Source organism: Colletotrichum karsti (genome assembly GCF_011947395.1).
Source record: "Colletotrichum karsti strain CkLH20 chromosome Unknown Scaffold50, whole genome shotgun sequence".
NCBI lineage: Eukaryota > Fungi > Ascomycota > Sordariomycetes > Glomerellales > Glomerellaceae > Colletotrichum > Colletotrichum karsti.
This window is the reverse complement of record NW_024065950.1, coordinates 403,776-425,078: the sequence shown is the minus strand read 5'-3', so window position 1 is coordinate 425,078 and position 21,303 is coordinate 403,776. Positions and strand designations below refer to the sequence as shown.

Below are 21,303 nucleotides of genomic sequence, written 5' to 3'. Positions count from 1 at the left end.
CACTTACACGTCAGTCTAACTGTCTGCAAAGCACTCTGATGGGCGGGAAAGGGAAGATGGGGGCATGAAAATTTGGGGAAAAGGTTACAGGACGCTCAATCACCGTAAAAGCCATACATACGGGGCGGGTTGGTTGCATCGGGGTTCGGATGGTGAGAGCGTCAGGCATGCACAGCCACCGCTTGACACGGCGTGTCTAGACCAAGCACCCGACTTAAGCTCGGTCGTGGAGGTTGCGAGCCGTGAGCCTCAGTCCGCCGAGGGAATGAAAACTGTGCAAATGGGAAATGATGATGGCGAGAGGGTGATGACGATGGCGAATCGGTGACGGCGACGGCTGAAGCTGGGGATGGGGGTCGGGACCAGTAGATGACTACGAAGTGCGGCAGACTGCAACACCAGTTGCAGCATCGTGGTTGTCAGCAGAACCAGGTCAACTGTCATAAGTCGACGATGTGTTGACCGTTATTTCGAAGAGGGCGGCTTTTCCGAATGACAGATCCGTTTCACCACTCGACACATCCTTTTCACCTCCTATATCCATGCTTCCATGAGTCTCGTGGCCTCTTGTTCATCCCAAGTGAGTGACGACAATCTCAATACAGCTGGACTGAGGTTGCGAGGGATCAGCTTGTCTGTGATGCGGGCGCCTGTCGAAATTACGAATGCTCATGAAAAGCTACGAGCCCGCTGCTGTGCTGTGTGAGCGGGCGCCGTGGAAAATGGCTCGCTTCTCTCCCGTCCAATTGGGTAAGTGATTGGTGACGTCAAGGGCAGCCGCAGATCGTCGTCACCTTCCCCGCGAAAAGCCAAAGATGGGAGCCAGATGGGCTCGAGTAGGGTGCAAGGTAAGGTGTGCCGTAGGCAGGAAGACAAAACGTAGCCCGGCGCCAATGAACAAACGTTGTGGCGGCCAGCTCTTACCAGGTTGGGAATAGTACCTCCAGACAAGCTAAAGTGCCAAGAAGCATGGTTGAATTGCCAAAGGCAACTCATGTTCATCATCAACCCGGTAGTGTCACACTGGAGGCCAACCACTGTCGAGTAAGTGCCTCATGTGCTACCTACCTTCAGGTTGAGGTACCTTCTCTCGCCTCTACCTCTCTACCTTTTAGTACCTACCTATCGCATGAGGCACCGGCTGACTCTTTCAACGTTGTAGATACCCTCACAAAGATCCTCGCCCTTGCCTCGCCCCAAGTACTCAACCCCCCTCCTTGATAATGTAGCTGGTCTCACCTACTTCAGTGTTCAAAGAACCTTACCCAGTACTTGTCGATCAAAGCCAAGCCGTGCTTCGTCCAAGCCATGGGATGTCATTGGCAGATGACTTCCTCAATGAGGTACTCCGCACGCCCTGCCTTCCGGTACCGTCGCTACTACTTGCGTAGCTTCGTTACCAGCGCCGAAGCAGCATGGTGAGGTAACGAAGTGAGTGGCCCGTACCTTAGCTGGCTGATGTGTAAGATATGGATGGGTATGGTAAGGTATGGTGAGATACCTCAACACACCTTCCTTACCTTACTTTCCCTAAGCCTTCATAAATACGCTCGTCCCCTCTCCTCCCCCCTCTACCAAAGCTTTCCCCTCTATCTACCTACCCAGTCATCTAGGTTGACGTTGGAAGTGAAGAATCGCCTACCTATACCACCAAAGAAACCCATACCTGTTCCGACATCTCCATCTCCAACTTGTCAAACATCGCTGCAACAGCCACACGACGCTTCGTCACCTCTTGTACCGCGCTGCGCCGAATCTAGAATCAGACTCCTTTGTCCATCGCCCTTGACAATGTCCAGTGAGTTAGTTGTTTCTTCGTGGCATATCGCACTAACACATTTATCTCCAGACGACCAAACCAGAACCGACACCATCACTATTGAGACGCAGACCTCACCGGCCCCTCTCAATGGCGAGGTTGCTCCGGCGCTGTCATCGTCGCCGACTGACCGGAGAGCAAGCACAGATGAGTGGGGTAGGCAATTGGCTCCCTCAGTTTCTGCCCGACAGGCGCTAATGTAGCTTCCACCAGATGCATCCAAAGTGCCGCCGAGCCGTTTCCAGAAGCGCAAGGGCTCGATCTACGCAACCCCCGGATCCCGCGACGGTCATGTCGACAGGAACTATGCCTCGGGCTTCCACGAGAAGCACACCGAGAAGGGATACGGCAAGACGCCCACCAAATAAGCCGTGTGCCTACTGCCGTGTGGCAAGCCAATCAACCGAGAGCGGCTGAACATTATGAGAGCAAGAGTGCCCACAAACGGGTAACGCGAGACCTGGGAATGAATCAATGAGGAATGAATTGAAACGGCGACCTTGGATTGGAATCGGTCTTCTTGTCCTGCTTGTATGATATTACCTAAAACTAGCCAACCACCCGCTTGCCTCCCACCGTCTGTCCTCAGAGGAAGCAGAATTGATACGCTTTATTCGTCAAGGTCGTCGATGTCGATGGCATCCGGATTAGCTGCCACAGCTTGTGATTCAGTGGTGTTTGTTTTGGCAGCATCACTTGCTGCCACAAATCCGGCGGGTGCTCTCGCCTGCCGGTCGAGAGCCTCCATGGCATCGGCCACCTTCGGGTCCGCCAAATCCTCTGGCCGCCGCTGGCTACGCGCAAGCGCTTGAGAAGCAATAAAGTTGACGTCCGTATTGTACTGCGCCTGCACGCTCCGCTTGATGCGGAGCATCTCCTTGAATGTGTCCTCATTGCCGTGCTGCACTTCGAACGCTTCCCACTTGGCCCAAAAGTCGGGGCTGGTTCGTGGGTCGCAGAACTGAGACGCGTGACCGTAGATAGCCCGCGCCCGATCGATTTCGCCAAGCCGCTTCTCCATGTCGGCAAACTTTAGGCACATATCCCGTGCCTCGTTGTCAGGAAGGGTGGAAATGGCCTTTTCGTAAATCGGTCTCGTTGACGGCAGACCAAAGTTCGATGCCGATTTCGTAATGTAAAAATTGAACATGTCTGCCCGGTCCTCGTCGGCCACTGCCCTCGTCGCCCGTTCGTAGATCCGCATGGCATGCCTTGCAAGGCCTCGCTCCTCCTCCAGGTTGCCGTACATGAGGTATATCACCTTGGCAAACTTAGGCGGACAGTCCTCGATCGCCTGCTCAAAGAGGTCGCGTAGTCGCTCGATACCAATCTTGCGGTCAACGGCCTTGGTCAGGTACAGGTTCCAGAGCTCGAAAGCCACGGGGTAGCTGAACAGATCCAGACCGCGTTCGTAAATTTTGAACGACTCTTCGTAGTACTGGTGTTCCTCCAGCAGATTCGCATAGTTGACCACTGTTTGCGGCGTCGCAATTCGCAGCTCAAATATGCGCTCGTATACCTTTCGAGTGTCTTCCAGAGAACTCACGCTTTCCACCAGATCCACGTAGAAACTCCACAGCTTCCAGCTTTTGTGTACGCGCTGCTGAGGCGACAACGTCTCGTCAAAATAGTCGACAGTCGATCTTTTCGGTGCCTGAACGGCCTTCGCCATGATCCGCACGGCGTCGTCGAAGTTCTCGTTCCGCAGCTCCATTTCGGCCCATTCAATCCACATATCGGCCAGCTCCGCCACAGACTTGAAGGGGACTTTGACGGCCTTTTCCATGATGATGCGCGCGTTGCGAATGTCGCCGCCTCGCTCGTAGAACTTCGCGTAGTTGGCCCAGAGCTGATGAAAGGCACCGACAGCCTTCTTTGGCTGTATGGTTGCGATAGCAGCAGTATACGTTTGCACAACCTCGAGCTTATTGTCGCCCCAAAGTGCCACCCGTTTCTCCCACTCGGCAACGTTATTGGGGTTTTGTCGCAGAACAACGTCATTGAGGAGGAATGGTCTTCTGTCCATGAGCTGCTCGAAGCGCATCATGCGAATATCGAGCTCGAAGTCTGCTTCTTCGTCTACCACACCCTTGTCTGCGCGATCCGAGGCGACTTCCATGAGAGCTCCGATTATGGACTCTTCAAACTCGGTGTACGAGTCAAAGACTAGGGTGAAGTCCCTGACTGTCATGACGGTGGTAATTGCCTCCTCGAAGACATCTCTGGCGCGTTCAAAGCTGCCTCGCCTGATCCAGTATGTAGCTAGCCCACACCAGAGCTTCCCTCGCTGATCGGCAAATCGTACAATGCCACTCCTGATGATTCTGTCGACGTCGATACCTGTCTCGTGCCCGGTCTCAACTTCAGCCGCGTGCTCGACGATCGTATCAACCATCTCACTCCACAGCTCATAGTGCCCCTTGCCGTGCTTGCTGATGAATCGCGTGTTGTTCAGGACGTCCATATACTTTTTGACGGCTTCGGTATACAAGCCGACCTGAGTCAGCAATTCGATGAAATCCTCGGCGTCCTCTGGATGAATCTGCATGTAGCGGCGCCACACCTTGACGGCACTGATTCCCGCAGCAGAGTTCGCAAACGGTTTGTAGAGAGCCCATATTCTATTATGCTGGGTCAAGGGGAGAGCGCGCAGAGCTCTATCGAAAGTTCGTCGTGTGGTAGTGACAAGGGGCTGCTGGAGCAAGAACTTGAGGTACAGCTCCCAGATGCGCGGCATCTTGTTGAGGAGAATCAAAGCACGCTCAAAAAGCGCGTTGACTTTTCGGTGCTCGGCGGCGAAGATCGCGGCATTAAGCTTCGAGACGTGCTTGACGCGGAAGGTCAGATACTGTTGTGGTCAGCAGGAAAGCTCAGCAAGAAAGTAACACACTGAAGTCACGAGCTCATCTAACCGTACCATTTTCCAAAGCTTGTAGGATCGCGGGAGCTGGAGACAGGCTCTTTCAAGCACGAATGCGCGCTCATGTAATGTTCCATGCTGAGTCTTGAACTCTATGTATGCCAGCCATGGCTTCGTGCTTCCTGGGTTCCGTAAGATATCTTGCTCGTAGACCGAGTCCTCGTCGCTCTTCGAATAAGTTAGCGCGTCGTCCAAGGCACGTATACGCCAGCGACCGAATGGAAAGAGCACAATACTTACAACTAGATGCAGATCTGGACGCCTCTGGGCGCCGTTAAGAAGCATAGAGGCAGGCATCTTGATTCAGGCCACCTGCCCAAGACCCATAGACGTCGGGGCCGAATAGTCGAGAGCCAGGGACTATGCCTCTGCTTCTGCGAAAGTCGCAGGACGCAAGGAAGGGTAAGAAGCGAGCAAACAACGTGGTTCAGAAAGAAATCATGGCGCAGCGGAGATGATTGAGCTCCTCCGTGTGGAACTGCCAGGCAGTATAGGTAAGGCAACGTTGGCGATGTAATTCGATGCGTCTTCGCGCCATCAACAAGGCCCGACCGCAAGGTAGGAAAAACAGGTGCCCCACTTTATTACTCAGCTTTTCCAATTCAGAAGCCGCTGATGAGCCGTCAGGGCCCACTACTAGTGTATGCATCCTCTCTCTTCTCCCAGCCTATACTAATTAGGTAGGTACCTAGGACGAACAAGGTTCATTACTACTACGTAGTATAGTGGTATACTGGTATACTGATGCCTCAATACGGAGATCTTGTCCCCAAATATGAATAATTCTTGATGGAAATGTCTATTCACGATTGAATGAAGTCCTGCATTATGCCCATCAAGACTCGATGATCATTTTAGAGAGTATGTACAACAAAGGTCGGAACCTAGATAGCTTGCAGGCACCCACCGAGCCGCAGCCACAACAAAGCTCCAGTGGGGCATTCTTCACTCAGTATGTCAGAGATAGCTGAGTACTTGATCTTTTGCAGACCTTGAGGCACAAGACGAGGTATTTATCTATTTATTGGGAGTAAGAAACCTACCAATGCTTACGACCAGCTCTCTTACCGTATCCGTACCTAGGCCTAATCGAAGCACTGACGCAACGAGCACTCCAACGTCCGTCGGTTATCGACAACACCTCCAGCCATCGCCCATTCGTTAGAAGAGCGCGCCATTGTCTATCTCCTCTGATTGCCGCCGCTCTGAACACCTTGCTGGGCTGGACTTGTCCTATAATACGTGCATTCTTACCGAGACCGACTGACACGACTGAATCCCCCCCTGGTTTCTGTCAACTACCGCCATCATGTCGGGCGCTCCTGTACGTCGATGCATTCTCGCCCACCTGTTCTGGATCGCGGAGCTGATAACGAGGTTGTCATAGGATCGAGAGGCCGTCTTTCCCACGCGCCAGTCGCTGGGAATCATGAAGGCAAAGCTCAAGGGGGCCGAGACTGGCCACAGTCTGTTGAAGAGAAAGAGTGAGGCCTTGACCAAGTACGTGCTATCCAAGTGAAGGCTGGGTGGAGGATGTTGACTTTGGGAACATCCGACTAACTTATGGTGCATCGTAGGCGATTTAGAGGTCCGCGTTTCTGCCCCCTTCCCGAGACAACCCCGCTGACGACGACTCAACAGAGATTACCAGACGCATCGACGAGGCTAAACGCAAGATGGGACGTGTAATGCAGATTGCGTCCTTTTCCTTGGCTGAAGTTACGTATGCGGTCGGTGGCGATATCGGGTATCAAATCCAAGAGTCGGCGAGGTCGGCTCGTTTCCGCGTGCGCACTAAGCAGGAGAACGTGTCCGGTGTTCTTCTGCCGGCATTTGAGAGCTACGTGACCGAAGGAAACAATGACTTCGGCCTCACAGGTCTGGGCAAAGGTGGTCAACAAGTTCAACGTTGTCGCGAGACCTACGCCCGTGCTGTGGAGGCTCTGGTCGAGCTCGCTAGTCTTCAGGTGCGTTGCGTGTTTACCTCTTGTGTAAGTAATCCACAGGCTAACGCTCCAAGACTGCCTTCGTCATTCTCGACGAGGTAATCAAGGTCGTCAACCGACGCGGTAAGTTCTCTCGTCTTTAGTGAGCACGTGTGAAGACGCTGACATGATACAGTCAATGCCATGTAAGGAAAACGAGAACGACCCGCGCACTTCTCCCTACTAACCGGCAACAGCGAGCACGTCATCATTCCCAGAACAGAGAACACCATCAAGTGTAAGCTGCTCATTTCATGTCTAACGAAACGGAGCCAAAGAACTCATCTTGACCGCAGACATCAATTCCGAATTGGACGAACTGGACAGAGAAGAGTTTTACAGATTGAAGAAGGTACAGCGATTTTCGTAAATTACATGTGTTAACAGCCGCTGACTCGACATGTAGGTCGCAAACAAGAAACAAAGAGATACTGCAGCCGCAGATGCAGAGATCAAGGCCAAGAAGGCTGCCAAGGCGGGCCACGAGGCCGGCAATGCATCGGGACCGACTGATCTTCTCGCTGCCGAAGACGACAACGACGTCATCTTTTAAATTTCTGTCAGAGTTCATTGTAATGGGCTACGAAGCATGTATTATAGCCAAGGCAGCTAGCTAGCTCGTTTGGCAGTCCGTCCTCGCAACATTTCTCATACCCTGCCTAAGTCTCAAAAACCGAAGTCCGTTTTGGAAACGTGTGCAACTATTTTCGTTGCCTCATTGGCGCTGATACGTGACCTTAATCGTGTGCGAATCTCCAAGAACCATGCCGGCGGTATTCTCCTTTGCTGTGATAGCACCCTGTTCGCCCTCGTACTCCACGAAGGCTATACCACGACGACCTGGAACCAGACGAACCTCACGGAATCCCTCAAAACGCCCAAATATGCTGGTAACAGCCTCGATGTCGTAGTCTTCCGGGAGGTTCTGGACGAACAGAATCTTGTTCGGGGGAAGGTACTCGTCTGGGACGACAGCGGTTGCAGAGGGATTCGTGGACTTGAGGCCAGCGCCGCGGGCAGCCTTGGCTGGTCGATTGGCATCCGGGCCGGCACCACCTGGGCCAGGTCTCTTAAGCCGCTTCTGCTCTTCAGCAGCCTCGTATGCCTTCTTCTTGTCTGAAGTAGTGGTGATGAGGTTAGCGAAGAGAAAGCCAAAGATGGAGAAGATAACCGTACCCTTTTCAGCTAGTCGACGACGTTTGTGTAGCTCAAATTCTTCCTCGTTACCCGTAGTCTTGACTGTCGCGTCGCTCCTAGTTCGTGCCAGCGCAAGCTGCATAGGTTTGTCGAACAGTTCGAAGCCCTGGACTTCGTCGATCGCTTTGCGCGCGGACTCTGGGTTGTCGAAAACCACAAAGGCCTGGCCCTTGGCCTTCAAATTCGTCTTTGCGACAACGTCGAGGACATTGCCGTACTCGGAGAAGATCTGAAGCAGCGCATCCTTCAGCTGGTCGATCTTGGCGCGTTCTTCTAGATTTCGCACGTATACTCTGTAGCACAAGTCAGCCACTGGCCCGACGTGTCGAAGTGCAATGACACGTACGTGGCGATGGGGAGACCGGAAGCCATTTCGACAAAGTAAATGATTTCAAAGGGGATGTTGAGGAAGCGATGAGCGCATAAATTACAGCGTGGGTGGTTCTAACGATTGAAGTGTTCCGAGGTTCAGACTACACCTGCCTAGACCTGGGCGCCTAAAAGAGTTACGCGCGCCAATGCCGCATACGGTGCACTCGCCAGCTTGCCGCGCAAGGTGTCACCAGTCTTGAAAGGTGGATACCTTCTTAAAGTACCTGATGCTCTGGGTAAGGTGTATTAGTGTGCGGTCTGAAGAGGCACCCGACCTCATGAACTCAGGTCCTTTGAAAAGGTACCTGCGGGTCAGGTAGGTTCCAGGTACCTACCTAGTGGATTACTGCCCTCCACCGCCACAATAGGCCTAAGGTAAGGTACCTTCCATACTGGACCCAACCCGACCTGATGGGCAACCTGGAATGGATTGCTCAGGTTGAGCCACACCTGCGGCAGCTTGAAGCCACTCTCCCTGTTCGACACGACAGAACGTGGCCTCTTGAAGTCATCTACAATCGTGTCCAAAACCACGAGCACCAATCTCGACCTGTCTGCGCTTTATTACGGACGACTTCTGGCATTGACGCGCAGCCTTCCCCAGCCAAAAACCATCCAGATCCCAAATTCACATTTGTCGAAGCCAACATTCGTATCCCGGGTCGTCGCCAGTTATCATGGATTACGAAGCTCTCAAGGAGCAGTGGAGCGAGGTCGAGGACCGCGATGGCGTCCGTCTCAGCTGGAACGTCTTCCCTAGCTCGCGCATGGTCAGTTTGACTTTGATGGTACAGTCCGAGATATATCAACTCACTTTGACCCCATACAGGAAGCATCGCGCCTCGTTGTGCCCATCGGCGCCCTGTATACACCTCTCAAGGAGAAGCCTGACACCCCTCTCCTTCAATTCGAGCCCGTCACTTGCAAGCAGCCTTGCCGCTCTGTCCTGAATCCCTTCTGGTGAGATGGACTTGAATTCGCGTTTTGTACACAACTGACGTTCCGTCCCTGCAGCTCGGTAGACGTCCGCGCTCGTCTTTGGATCTGCCCGTTCTGCCTCTCGCGAAACCCCTTGCCGCCGCACTACAAAGATATCAACGCCCAAGCAATCCCACCCGAGCTGCACCCCTCGAACACTACGATTGAATACCGCCTTTCGCGCCCGGCGCCCAGCGCGCCCATTTTCCTCTATGTCGTCGACACTTGCCAAGAGGAAGACAGCCTGGCGGCGTTAAAGGAGTCGCTGATCATGAGCTTGAGTCTCCTCCCCGAGAATGCTCTCGTCGGCCTCATTACCTACGGAACCATGGCTCAGGTGCACGAGATCGGCTACACCGAATGCGCCAAGTCGTACGTCTTCCGCGGCAGCAAGGACTACAACGCGAAGCAGGTCCAGGAAATGCTTGGGCTTCTGTCACCGGGCATGAGACCTGGTCAACCTCAAATCCAGCCCGGCAGGCCTATGCCTGCGGGCCCTGCATCGCGTTTCTTGCTGCCTGTCTCTCAGGCCGAGTTTCAGTTGACCAAGGCCCTAGAGCAGCTTCAGAAGGACCCCTGGCCCGTTGCGAATGACCGCAGGAACCTACGATGCACTGGTGTCGCCCTGAGCGTGGCAGTAGGTCTCCTCGAATCCTCTTTCCAGCATGCCGGAGGCCGTATCATGCTGTTCGCTGGTGGGCCAGCTACAGAGGGACCTGGTATGGTTGTCGGCCCAGAGCTCCGGGAGCCCATCCGGTCTCACCACGATATCGACCGAGACAACATCAAGTACTACAAGAAGGCTCTCAAATTCTACGACAACCTCGCCAAGAGGTCGGCCCACAATGGGCATGTCATTGACATCTTCGCTGGTTGCTTGGACCAAGTCGGTCTGCTTGAAATGAAGGGCCGTAAGTCTAATGCTTCGCTAATCTCTCTGGAATGTCCTAACATGCTCGATAGTGTGTTCTCAGTCAGGAGGCAATATGGTGCTTACGGATTCGTTCACCAGTTCAATGTTTAGGCAGTCGTCCATTCGCGTGTTCGAAAAGGATGGTGACGACAACTTGCTCATGGGCTTCAACGCAACGCTGGAGGTATTAACTACCAAGGAGTTGAAGGTCACTGGCTTGATTGGCCATGCCATCTCACTGAACAAGAAGTCAACCTCGGTGGGCGAGACAGAGTGCGGAATCGGCAACACGTGTTCCTGGAAAATGTGTGGCATCGATCCCACGTCCAGTTACGGTGTATATTTCGAGATCGCTAGCCAAGGCGGCCCCCAAGCTCACCAAGCCCCCGCCAAGGGCATGATCCAATTCCTCACTTACTATCAGCATTCCTCGGGCCAGTTCCACTTGAGGGTAACGACGATTGCCCGAAACCTGAGTGGACCAGCAGGCGATCCGGCAATCGCCCAATCGTTCGACCAAGAAGCCGCCGCTGTTCTCATGTCTCGCATCGCTGTCTTCAAAGCGGAAGTCGACGACGGACCGGATGTTCTGCGCTGGGTCGACAGGATGCTCATCAGACTATGCTCCCGTTTCGCGGACTACCGCAAGGATGACCCCTCGTCTTTCCGCCTGGAGAAGAACTTCACTTTGTATCCTCAGTTCATGTTTCACTTGAGAAGAAGTCAGTTCCTCCAAGTCTTCAACAATTCGCCCGACGAAACTGCTTTCTACCGACATATTCTCAACCACGAGGACACAAGCAACTCGCTCATCATGATTCAGCCCACATTGGACAGGTCAGTACCGATGCACCCTACGCTGCGCTGCTATGGAGCAACACCTTGGCTGACACGAGTTATTAAGCTACACCTTTGACCAAGAGTCGTCGCCTGTTCTTTTGGACAGCTCTTCTATCCAGCCCACTCACATTCTCCTCCTCGACACCTTCTTCCACATTCTCATTTTCCACGGCGAGACGATCGCTGAGTGGAAGAAGGCGGGATACCAGGACCAGGAAGGTTACGAGAACTTCGCGGCCTTGCTCGAGCAGCCCAAGGAAGATGCCAGAGTAAGTAGCCTTTTCCTCTCGTCTTCCTTCCTGCTAACCTCTATACTAGGACCTCATTTCCGACAGATTTCCGTTGCCGCGTTTGTAAGTGCTCAGGCACTATAGACTCGAAAGCATTACTGACCATCTCTCAGCATTATTACAGAGGCCGGAGGTTCACAGGCACGGTCAGCATTTCCCTTCTTTCTTACCCGAGACCGGCGGCTAATATCCAGTAGATTCTTGCTGTCAAAGTTGAATCCCTCAACTACACACACCACCGGAGCGTATGGCGGCGTGGGCGCCCAGAATGCACAGACCATCTTCACCGACGATGTGTCTCTGCAGACTTTCATGGACCACTTGATGAAGTAAGTAGATGTTGGAGATGTGCCGTTTCTGCCGGCTGACAAACGTTTCGCAGGCTGGCCGTGAGTGGCACGAACTAAAGAGAGTGATGCGATGCTGGGATGGAGGTTAGGATGGTGCCAGGAGAAAAGCGATTGGCAAAGTTCAGCCTTTCTTAATCGTGATAGGATCAGGCCTATAACTACAAGGCCGACTGAGCCGCAATACTCTGGTCCCTAGCATTGCTTGCAGGTGCCTTTTTCAATAGACGGGTGACATTGGTCTCTAAACTGATGACCGACCCTCTAGACAGTTATTATACCATGCGTAAGGTATGAGGAGAATATGCACTCGAGTACGCCTTGTTTGATAGTAACATCTGCGGCACCGAGTCCGGAAGACGAGCAATGTACTACAAGAAGTTGCAATATCATCCATGACTGCCAAAACCACGCGTTGGCGGAATCAGTGGGGGATCCATTACCCCGCCCCCACCAAACGCCCGTCCTACCTACCTAGCCCGTCCCAGACACTTTTGCTGTCTCAATGAGATACAGTAACGTGCCTGGGCTGCAGGTCTCGTCCAGTTTCTTAGCTTGCCAGCCACAAGACGGAGAGACGGGCGGCCCAAATCCAATGAGGTGATTGGTGAGTGCCCACCTGGTTCCATTCAGTGTTGCATCCTTGCATCCTTCCACGTCGGTGGGCAACCGGGGGGGAGGCCAAAAAAAAAGTTGGAAAAAAAAAGCCCACCCGTCGGCAGTCAGACGGGTACTTTGGTGTGGAAATATCACGTGACAGAACTGGTTCATTGGACAGGGGTGCCTACCTCACCCGTTTTTCTCGCCAAAATCGTCCAAGCCACAGCAAGGTGTGGCTAATCCTAGGGCTGCGGAGCTACGCGCACACATCCATCTGCAAAATTCCTTGAACCTTCACAACGTCTCTTGTTCTTCCTTCGATCATCAACTTTCCCACCAAACTCCAGATCCGAGAGCAGTCAAGATGCGTACGTACCCTTGGTCTCCCCTTCCAGAGCATGACGTTTGAATACAAGATACTAACATTGCCATCATGTAGCTCCTAAGCTCGACCCCAACGAGATCAAGGTCATGTTCGTCGCACCCGCTCGATTCGAGAAGAACAAACAAAAAATCTTCGAGAGAAAGAATTGTCGCTAACGTAGTTTGCGAGTGCAGTCACCTCCGTGCCACCGGAGGTGAGGTCGGTGCCTCCTCCGCTCTTGCCCCCAAGATTGGTCCTCTCGGTCTGTCTCCCAAGAAGGTTGGTGAAGACATTGCGAAGGCCACCGGCGACTGGGTATGAACGATCCCCCCCCCCACGTACGAGAACCGCAAAGCGAGAACGGCACTTACAGCGACGATTTTACAGAAGGGTCTCCGCGTCACGGTTAAGCTCACCATCCAAAACCGTCAAGCCGCCGTCTCCGTCGTTCCCACCGCCTCTTCCCTCATCATTCGCGCCCTGAAGGAGCCCCCTCGTGACCGCAAGAAGGAGAAGAACATCAAGCACAACAAGTCCGTCTCCCTCGACGAGATCATCGAGATCGCGAGGACTATGCGCTACAAGTCCTTCTCCAAGTCTCTTGCTGGCACTGTCAAGGAGGTTCTCGGAACGGCGTACAGCGTTGGATGCCAGGTTGACGGCAAGCGCCCTCAGGATGTTATCGACGCCATTCAGTCTGGCGAGATCGACAGTAAGTTTGCCTTGTTCCCAAGTTGCAGCTGGCGACGGCGTTCAAGCACCTCGCTGACACATTCTGCAGTCCCTGAGGAGTAAACGAGGTCGACGTCTTGACGGTTACTCTCGCATGACTTCTGGAGTTTAGGAATGGTTCTGCATTAAGGGGACTACCCAAAGGGGACAACCTCTGGCAATCAAAGAAAATTTGCCAAATGATCAAATGACCAACCGATGCTTGTCGCAACACAACACGTCTGTTTCGAGGTACTGTGCTCCGAGTTGCCGACACTTGTCAACCGTCGTAAACCAGCGCCACTGCGCATCTTTCCACTCCAAACGCCCTTCAAAACGCACGCACCTTGACTACACTCTGAGATATTCCACGCTCTCCCATGGTTTATTTCAATTTTGGTTTCAAGGAAGATAAGATGTTCTTCGGAACAGATCCCAATACTCACCGCGGCATCCCATTACACCATGGAAGTCGAGGTCCACAAACGTGGCTCACATGCTTGATAACTGCTCCTGTCCGACATGGTTCGTGCGTTCGCTTGCGCTCATGCGTGACTGTGCCCAAAGCTGGATGTGCTACTGCAGAAGCTATCCTCGCGTGTCGCTCTTTTCAACGCCGCTTCTTCCGTCCATTGATAGCCCGAAGAATGTGCTTTCGAGCACTGTAATAACTTCCACTCGACAGATCCCGTTGTCGAGAGCAACCGCATGTGTGTGAGCCTGTGTGGTTATCGCATTGATCAATTGCCAGCCCTACGATAGCGTCGTCTGACCGGATGGGAGTCGGGGCTGCCCGTCAGCACGGCCGCATAAGACGGGCGAAGTGCTTGGTTTCGTCTGCGTTTGTACCTACCGTCAGATGCCTGAAATGACTGTCAGCCGTGGAAGCTGCGCGGCACAATATGTACGGACGATCCAGGACCAGGACGTGGTAAGGGAGGCGGCAAGACAAGGCAACGCAGGCAGCTGGATGGAGTGGTGTTTGGTGTTTGGCACTAATGCATGGGTCCAGGTTTGTCACTCCAACGGTCGGCGTTAAATGTGCTAAGTTTTCTGTGCCCCTTTCTTCCTCGTTCCCCTCCAACCAAGTTTCTGGATGGTGTGCTTTTCGACTGTCCACGCGGGGTTGGGATCTTCGGATGCCCCTCGGTCTCACTTATTTGGATGTACTAGTATACGGATTACGGATATTGTACGGAGACGGGTACAGAAAGGCCTAGAGGGTGATTAAATCTATGTCAATCCGTCGCTTCACTTTTAATTGGCCCAGGGTGCTGTTCGTCTGAGTGAAGAGAGAATCAACAGCATGCCGAGGGAACCTCAGACGGAGGACGAAGCATGTTACCTAGGAGAGGTAGTCCTGCCTTTCCTTGAGGCACTTTGGCGGGTGAGAAAAAGACTGAGAAGCAGTGATTACTCTCAAGCCCATATCTTCTTGCATTTACCGACTTGTGTAAAGGTACCAATAGCCCTTCATGCGCCGCACTCGCATCAAGCATCATATAACGGGCTCTGGGCTGGAATAGGCGTCAGCTGAAATCGGTAGTTCTGGTAATAATGAGGCGCGGTAGTGAATTCTGGCAGACTGAGCACCAAATCGAACACTCGCCTGCTTCGTGCTGTAATTTTATGTGCGTTGGTTCGTGATTCTTCCTCCCCAAGTCTAACGCCCTCCCCAACTAACTACTCCATCTGCGTAACGAGAATCGTCCTCTGCTGCGCGGCTTTCCCGTCTTCTCTGGAGCACTATCTCACCACATCTTGCTGCAGCCAAGCATTGCCAGGTGCGTGTAGCGATATCGACGACATTCTATTTTGCGCGTCAATTGGAGAGACAGGGTACCCGTACATTGTTGGACAGGGTTCCTTGGTTCTTTTGGGGCTGATGGTTGGGTGCTTGACCAGGTTCCTGAGCAAATCGAGTCCCATCGAAATCGAACAACAATTTCAGGCTCTGGCTCGGTCGGTCTGGGTTGGAGAAGCAGCCCTTCTACCTGACCTACGCCTACGCCGTACAGACTGCGCCGTGCGTACGCGGTGGCCGACAACTCCAAACCACCAGCGCAACGCCAACGACACCCGGCCACTTCAGCGACTCGACACTAGTGCATTCGCTACCTTACCTTACCTCACCTTACTCACACCCAACATCACTTCACTTTGCTTTTGCATTCATCCGTCCGCCTGTCATCTTGACATTTCCGCCACTATACGCCGCCGCCGACGCCGCTACCGCTACCGCTACTTCCACCGCTACCGACGCCGACGCCGTTGCTGCCCGTTCCTCGTTTCTGCGGATCCATCCGACGAAACCCACGTCCAGTGCATAACCAAACGTCTCAACCTGCCGTCTCGGACGCTATCGCGACGTCCTCCATCAAGAGCCTCACGTTCAACCGGCCTGTTTGTTCATCGACTCTCCTCTCGTCGCCGCACTCAAACCAGAAGCCGAGGCCTTTTCTTTGGCTCAGGCCAGAGTCGCTGGCGGCACTGGTGTCTGGCGTTGGCGTCGCCCTTTAGCCAAGGCAGCCCAGATGCCATGCCCGTCAGCGGGCCCGTCAGCCATGCTCTAACCAGCGGGCAATGACAACAGGTTTCCGGATCGCGCCTTCCAGTTCTTCTTCGCATCGCTCTTGCGTCGTACTATCTTACTCTCGTTTCGCCTAGCCTCAGTGTTATTTGTCGGAGCGCATCCTCCTCCTCCTACTCTATATCTCATGTTGCCTCTAGTCCAGATGCACCACATGGTGCAACAGTCGCCAAACTTCGACCCTCTCCCGATATTCCCCCTGCAGAACAATCACCAGCAGCAGCAGCAGCAGCAGCAGCAGCATACGCCTCTGCCGCCACAGTCGTCGACGATACTGCATCAGAATCAGCAGCAATTATCCTACCCTCACGCCTATACATTTGATCACCGTCTGGGCAGCCTACCCACCGAGTCCGGAAACTCTCCATTTCCAAGCGGCAAGATCCCGAGATCCTTTCCCATTCGCACCTCGCATTCGACCCAGCCGTTACAACGGCGCACCGCAACCGCCGGCGGACAGTCACATCTCGTTGATCGACCGGAACACCAGCTGCGGCGGAAGACCCCGAATGGCACAATCGATGCAGGCTACGATGGCTCTGCTGCCCACCTCGCCTCGGGGCCTCCGCCTTTGAAGCAAATGATTCTTCCAGCTGCGCCGACCGCGTATGCTGCAAATCGTCTTCACGCGGTGACCGACCCGAATCACAATTCGAAATTCGGCTTAGGCGCACAAGGCCGCGTCTCTATTCCTGTTGTACACGATCGAGCTGCCGAGACTCTGAATACCATTTCTCCGGCGTACCCGCCGTGGGCACATGGGCTGGAATTTTCACAGCAGTCTATGCTAGGCGCTGCTTCCTCGGGCCCTCAGAATCCAGCGCCTTTGCAGTACGGCTTCAACTCCACTGGCGTATCTTCGCACTTTGGATCCACACCGCAGTCACGCCCTCGGTCTGCGGCATACAATGCTACTTCTTTCTTTCCTGGACCTCTGCCGGTGGATGACGCCGCTGCGGCTTTTGTACCCGGGCTCCTCCAACCAGCAAATCCTTGGTATCCCGCACCTCAGCAACAACCGAGCTATGTCGGTCCGCCTTCCTTTCACACTCCGTCCCCATCGACGTACGACCATCGCTTGTCACAATTTCCAAATTCGCTCCTTCGTCCGTCGGCTCACTTCACCCCGGCCGATGCCTATTCATGCAATGCCTATGGCCAAGGCTTTCTCCAACCCATGCAGTTCAACCTGGAAGGCCTGACCTTGGACACCAGCCTTATCAGCGGCACTGAAAGGCCCACCACGATCGAAGCGTCCCCGGCCGGTTTCAGGGAAAAGGTGCTTGCTCAAGCTCACCGAAGTTACGTCGACTTGCTTGCGTACCTTCACCATGGTCGCAAAACTCAGCAATTACGGCCCGGATCTGCCTTGAGCACCACGTCAAGAATGGTGGTGTATCCCAAACCCCCCAAGCAGCCGGCTGTCACAACAGCCTCGATGTCTCATTATCAGGCGGACACGGGGACAGCCGTCAATTGTCACTTGAAGGCCAGCACTGGCAACCTATTCATGGGAGCTCCCGCAAGCAAAATGCAACTGCTTCCACAATCCGCCGGATGGGATAGCAACATTGGGGATTCGAGAGATACCGTTTTCCCGGTTGCCAATTCGACTAGCCCTGTGTTCCCAAGCCAATTTGGTCGGAGTTCTCCGCTTGCAAACGCAAAAAGCTCCTTGGAAATTCTCACCCATCTGTGCGAGCAAAGCGGTTGGAAATGGATCGATGGCGTGTTACTTGGAGGATGTCTCCATTATGGCCTGGAGCATTTTGAAGAAGCTCTAGAATGGTTCAATCGAATCATTTCACTCGATGCCAAGTGAGTATCTTCCCATTGTCAGAAACCCCGCGCGGGCAACTCCTTTAATCCAAGTACTGGTCACTGACATAACCTAGCCATGTGGAAGCGGTATCGAACCTGGCAGCTACACTCTACTGTCTCAATCGACAAGAAGAAGCAGAGACGTATTGGCTGAAAGCTATCAAGACCCGGCCGCAATACCTCGAAGCTGTTGAGCATCTGGTTGGCCTTCTCTATAAGAAGAAGAGCCTGGATGCTGTAGAGGTCATTAGCTTTGTCCAGAACGCCTTGAGACTGCCACATGGTCACTCGGAGCTCGTGGGCCCTGCTGCCGCGGCCTCTTTTTCTGCTGCATTAAATGACAATGTTGCACAACTCGGTTTTGGCTCAAGCGGGTACGCGATACCAGGTAGCGAGAATGGCCGCATTCTTGCTCTTGTTCATGCCAAAGGCACCATGCTTTACAGTCTCAAAGACATTGCAGGGGCATCTGAAGCCTTCGAGGAGGCAGTTCTCATCAGCACGGGACGTCAGACTTCATCCATCCAGACGCTGGTGCGCCAAATTCAGCATGTACTTTCTCCCAGCGTCGGGCTTGGAAATGCGCCTGGGGTAGTCACTGCTGCGCGTCCCTTACTACTCCCTCCTGAAAAGGCGAGACGCACGGCTAAATTGGTGTTCTCCGGGAATGGCGAACTCCCAGGGTTGCGGTTCGTGCCGGAAGGCGGACCTAAAAGAGCGGCTGTCCAGACTACGAGTAATTCGCTGCTCTCACTCGCGAAAATATTTCAAGATGCCATGTCATCCAGTGCTACCTCCGCTGGGCTTGTGCGGAAACCAACCGGCGTTGGCGATATCTTGGCGCTCTACTATCTGTCATTGTCTCTCCAGGAGAGCCCATCAACCGCCAACAACGTTGGAATTCTTCTTGCCAGCGTTCAACAGCCCGCTGCGGCCATGTCGCCCGGAACATTGGCATCGCAACCTAGGATTCCCGGCATACCTCCAGGCAGTGGGCTGGCGCTCGCTCTGGCATACTACAATTATGGTCTCCTCCTGGACCCGAAACACGTTCACCTACACACCAATCTTGGTAGTCTTTTGAAAGATATTGGACAGCTCGATCTGGCCATCCAGATGTATGAGCAAGCCGTTCAGTGCGATGGCAATTTTGACATTGCCTTAACAAACCTCGCCAATGCTGTCAAAGACCGTGGGCGTGTCAACGACGCCATCACATATTACAAGCGCGCCGTCAAGTCCAACCCCGAGTTTGCCGAAGCTGTATGCGGGCTCTCCACCGCTCTGAACTCAGTGTGTGATTGGAGGGGTCGCGGCGGGGCTCTGGTTCAGGGGGGTAAATATGACCGGTGGCACGTCGACGACGATGGCATGCTGGTGGATGCACGTACCCAAGGAAACGCAGCCGGCCTGACGAAGAAAGTCATCGACATCGTTGCCCGTCAGCTCGAAGACGCATCGTCTTGGGGTGTGGGTGTCTTGCACGAAAATGATATCGCACTCTTGGCCTCTAAACTGCAACTGGCTGATCCCAAGTCAACCTACACAGCAGCAGACCTGGCTTCGAAACTCACCAGTTGGGCCAAGAACCCTTGGGAAGGATCCCGGCTGCTACGACTAGTGGAACGGGCTACCCGGGCTTCGATGCGAAGATGGTATTACGACAAGCATATCCTAGGACTGAGGGCAGACGTCAAGTACGAACGTCCGCGGCTACCGTCCAACTTGACAGTGCCATCTGCTCCCACCGTTCTGCCCTTCCACACCTTTACGTGTCCATTGACGGCCAAAGACATTCGAATGATATCGCAACGCAACGCTTTCAGAATTTCGTGTTCTACACTCCGGTCGCCCTGGTTGCCCAACACCGTATATCCGCCACCACGCCCTCCTTCGCCGCATCTCAACGTCGGCTACGTTTCATCCGACTTCAATAATCATCCTCTGGCTCATTTGTAAGCTACTCGTTCTCAAAGCCCTGCGTATCTTCAAGTCCTGTTGCTCACATATCTTTGTAGGATGCAGTCCGTCTTCGGCTTCCACGACAGGACCCGCGTGAGAGCATTTTGCTACGCCACGACAGCTAGCGACAAGTCTGTCCATCGTCTGCAAATCGAGAGAGAAGCGCCAGTATTCCGGGATGCCAGCACCTGGTCGTCAGACAGGCTCGTTGAGCAAATAGTGCAAGACGAAATCCATATCCTTGTCAACTTGAACGGTTATACGAGAGGCGCCCGGAATGAAATATTTGCCGCAAGACCAGCCCCAATCCAAATGTCTTTCATGGGCTTTGCCGGCACTTTGGGCGCCGAATGGTGCGACTACATCCTCGCAGACACCACGGCCATCCCCCCTGACACTCTGCGGCCCTGGCGTGGCAACCTGACCATTGACGATGTCTTCGAGGACAAAACAGAAGAGGACACAGGTGACTGGATCTACTCGGAGAACATCATTTTCTGCAAGGACACCTTCTTCTGCTGCGACCATGCTCAGTCCAGCGATCCAGACGAGCACAAGGTCTCGTGGGAAGACGAGCAGCGACGGAGATGGAAAATGCGCAAGGAGTTGTTTCCAAAGCTACCCGATGACACCATCATTCTCGGCAACTTCAACCAGCTTTACAAGGTTCGCATCTGCAGATTCGTGGCTCGCAACAACAGATCGCTAACTCATGGCGTAGATTGACCCCACAACTTTCAGGACGTGGTTGCGTATTCTTTCGAACGTTCCTCGGGCTATTCTTTGGCTGCTGCGGTTTCCTGAACTAGGGGAGACCAACCTGCGGAGAACTGCGAAAGCGTGGGCAGGAGAGGAGGTCGCCAGCCGCATCATTTTCACGGATGTGGCACCCAAGAGTCAGCACATCTCTCGAGCACGTGTGTGTGATCTATTTCTCGACACGCCCGAGTGCAATGCCCACACCACAGCTGCGGACGTTCTGTGGTCTAGCACCCCGCTGTTGACGCTGCCCCGTTATCCGTACAAGATGTGTTCTCGAATGGCGGCCTCGATTCTGAAGGGCGCTTTACCCAAGAGCCCCAAGGGCTTGGAGGCAGCGAACGACCTGATTGCCGACAGCGAAGAAGAGTACGAGGAATTCGCGATCAGACTGGCGAATGGACTGTCGTACCAGATCAGCCGTGGAGGATACGGCGAGGGAAGTGGTCGGCTGGCAACACTACGCAGGCTGCTTTGGGACAGTAAATGGACTTGCGCCCTTTTCAACACAAGACGATGGGTGGCTGACCTCGAGCATGCATACGATGAAGCCTGGCGGAGATGGGTGGAGGGTGAAGATGGAGACATCTACCTCTAGGAGGTAGCAAATAAGTCGCGACGAATTAGTTGGAAGGCGGCCGGGATGCTCGTAAAACGAAGAGCTCGTGAGCGGCATTCGACGCTGGCCGAGGGATATGAGCAGAGCTTTTGGATGCTTTATCTCTCTTCTTTGACGACGCTTTGCTTTTGTGCCTTGCTTGTTGGCTAGGCTTAGACTTGGGGGGGCGACTATTGGGCTGCATGCGGTTGCGAGCGTGGCTCCCCCTCTCAAGCT

The 21,303-nt window shown here is 53.8% G+C and overlaps 5 protein-coding genes across 5 annotated transcripts; 3 read left to right on the top strand and 2 right to left on the bottom strand.

Annotated features, from left to right (window-relative positions):
• Window positions 1–665: 665 nt before the first annotated feature.
• Window positions 666–2,187, top strand: CkaCkLH20_11759 (uncharacterized protein; the record flags this gene model as incomplete). Its single annotated transcript, XM_038894473.1, has 3 exons — window positions 666–750; window positions 1,850–1,975; window positions 2,033–2,187. 3 exons carry the CDS (start codon window positions 666–668, stop codon window positions 2,185–2,187), a joined length of 366 nt encoding a protein of 121 aa, XP_038740321.1.
• A 242-nt stretch (window positions 2,188–2,429) lies between these two features.
• CkaCkLH20_11758 (putative pre-mRNA-splicing factor SYF1) lies at window positions 2,430–5,036 on the bottom strand (the record flags this gene model as incomplete). Its single annotated transcript, XM_038894472.1, has 3 exons — window positions 2,430–4,667; window positions 4,737–4,907; window positions 4,980–5,036. 3 exons carry the CDS (start codon window positions 5,034–5,036, stop codon window positions 2,430–2,432), a joined length of 2,466 nt encoding a protein of 821 aa, XP_038740320.1.
• A 1,132-nt stretch (window positions 5,037–6,168) lies between these two features.
• On the top strand, window positions 6,169–7,277 carry CkaCkLH20_11757 (uncharacterized protein; the record flags this gene model as incomplete). Its single annotated transcript, XM_038894471.1, has 8 exons — window positions 6,169–6,239; window positions 6,317–6,327; window positions 6,381–6,706; window positions 6,760–6,808; window positions 6,861–6,870; window positions 6,922–6,962; window positions 7,021–7,076; window positions 7,131–7,277. 8 exons carry the CDS (start codon window positions 6,169–6,171, stop codon window positions 7,275–7,277), a joined length of 711 nt encoding a protein of 236 aa, XP_038740319.1.
• Window positions 7,278–7,439: 162 nt separating this feature from the next.
• On the bottom strand, window positions 7,440–8,293 carry CkaCkLH20_11756 (putative RNA recognition domain-containing protein; the record flags this gene model as incomplete). The annotated part of the gene is made up of 2 exons (XM_038894470.1): window positions 7,440–8,214; window positions 8,268–8,293. 2 exons carry the CDS (start codon window positions 8,291–8,293, stop codon window positions 7,440–7,442), a joined length of 801 nt encoding a protein of 266 aa, XP_038740318.1.
• Window positions 8,294–8,970: 677 nt separating this feature from the next.
• CkaCkLH20_11755 (uncharacterized protein) lies at window positions 8,971–21,066 on the top strand (the record flags this gene model as incomplete). Its single annotated transcript, XM_038894469.1, has 16 exons — window positions 8,971–9,063; window positions 9,123–9,253; window positions 9,308–10,182; window positions 10,235–11,021; window positions 11,089–11,293; window positions 11,343–11,377; window positions 11,428–11,460; window positions 11,512–11,643; window positions 12,616–12,629; window positions 12,701–12,734; window positions 12,820–12,940; window positions 13,013–13,337; window positions 16,067–17,744; window positions 17,822–19,702; window positions 19,766–20,375; window positions 20,431–21,066. 16 exons carry the CDS (start codon window positions 8,971–8,973, stop codon window positions 21,064–21,066), a joined length of 7,590 nt encoding a protein of 2,529 aa, XP_038740317.1.
• Between the last annotated feature and the right edge of the window lie 237 nt (window positions 21,067–21,303).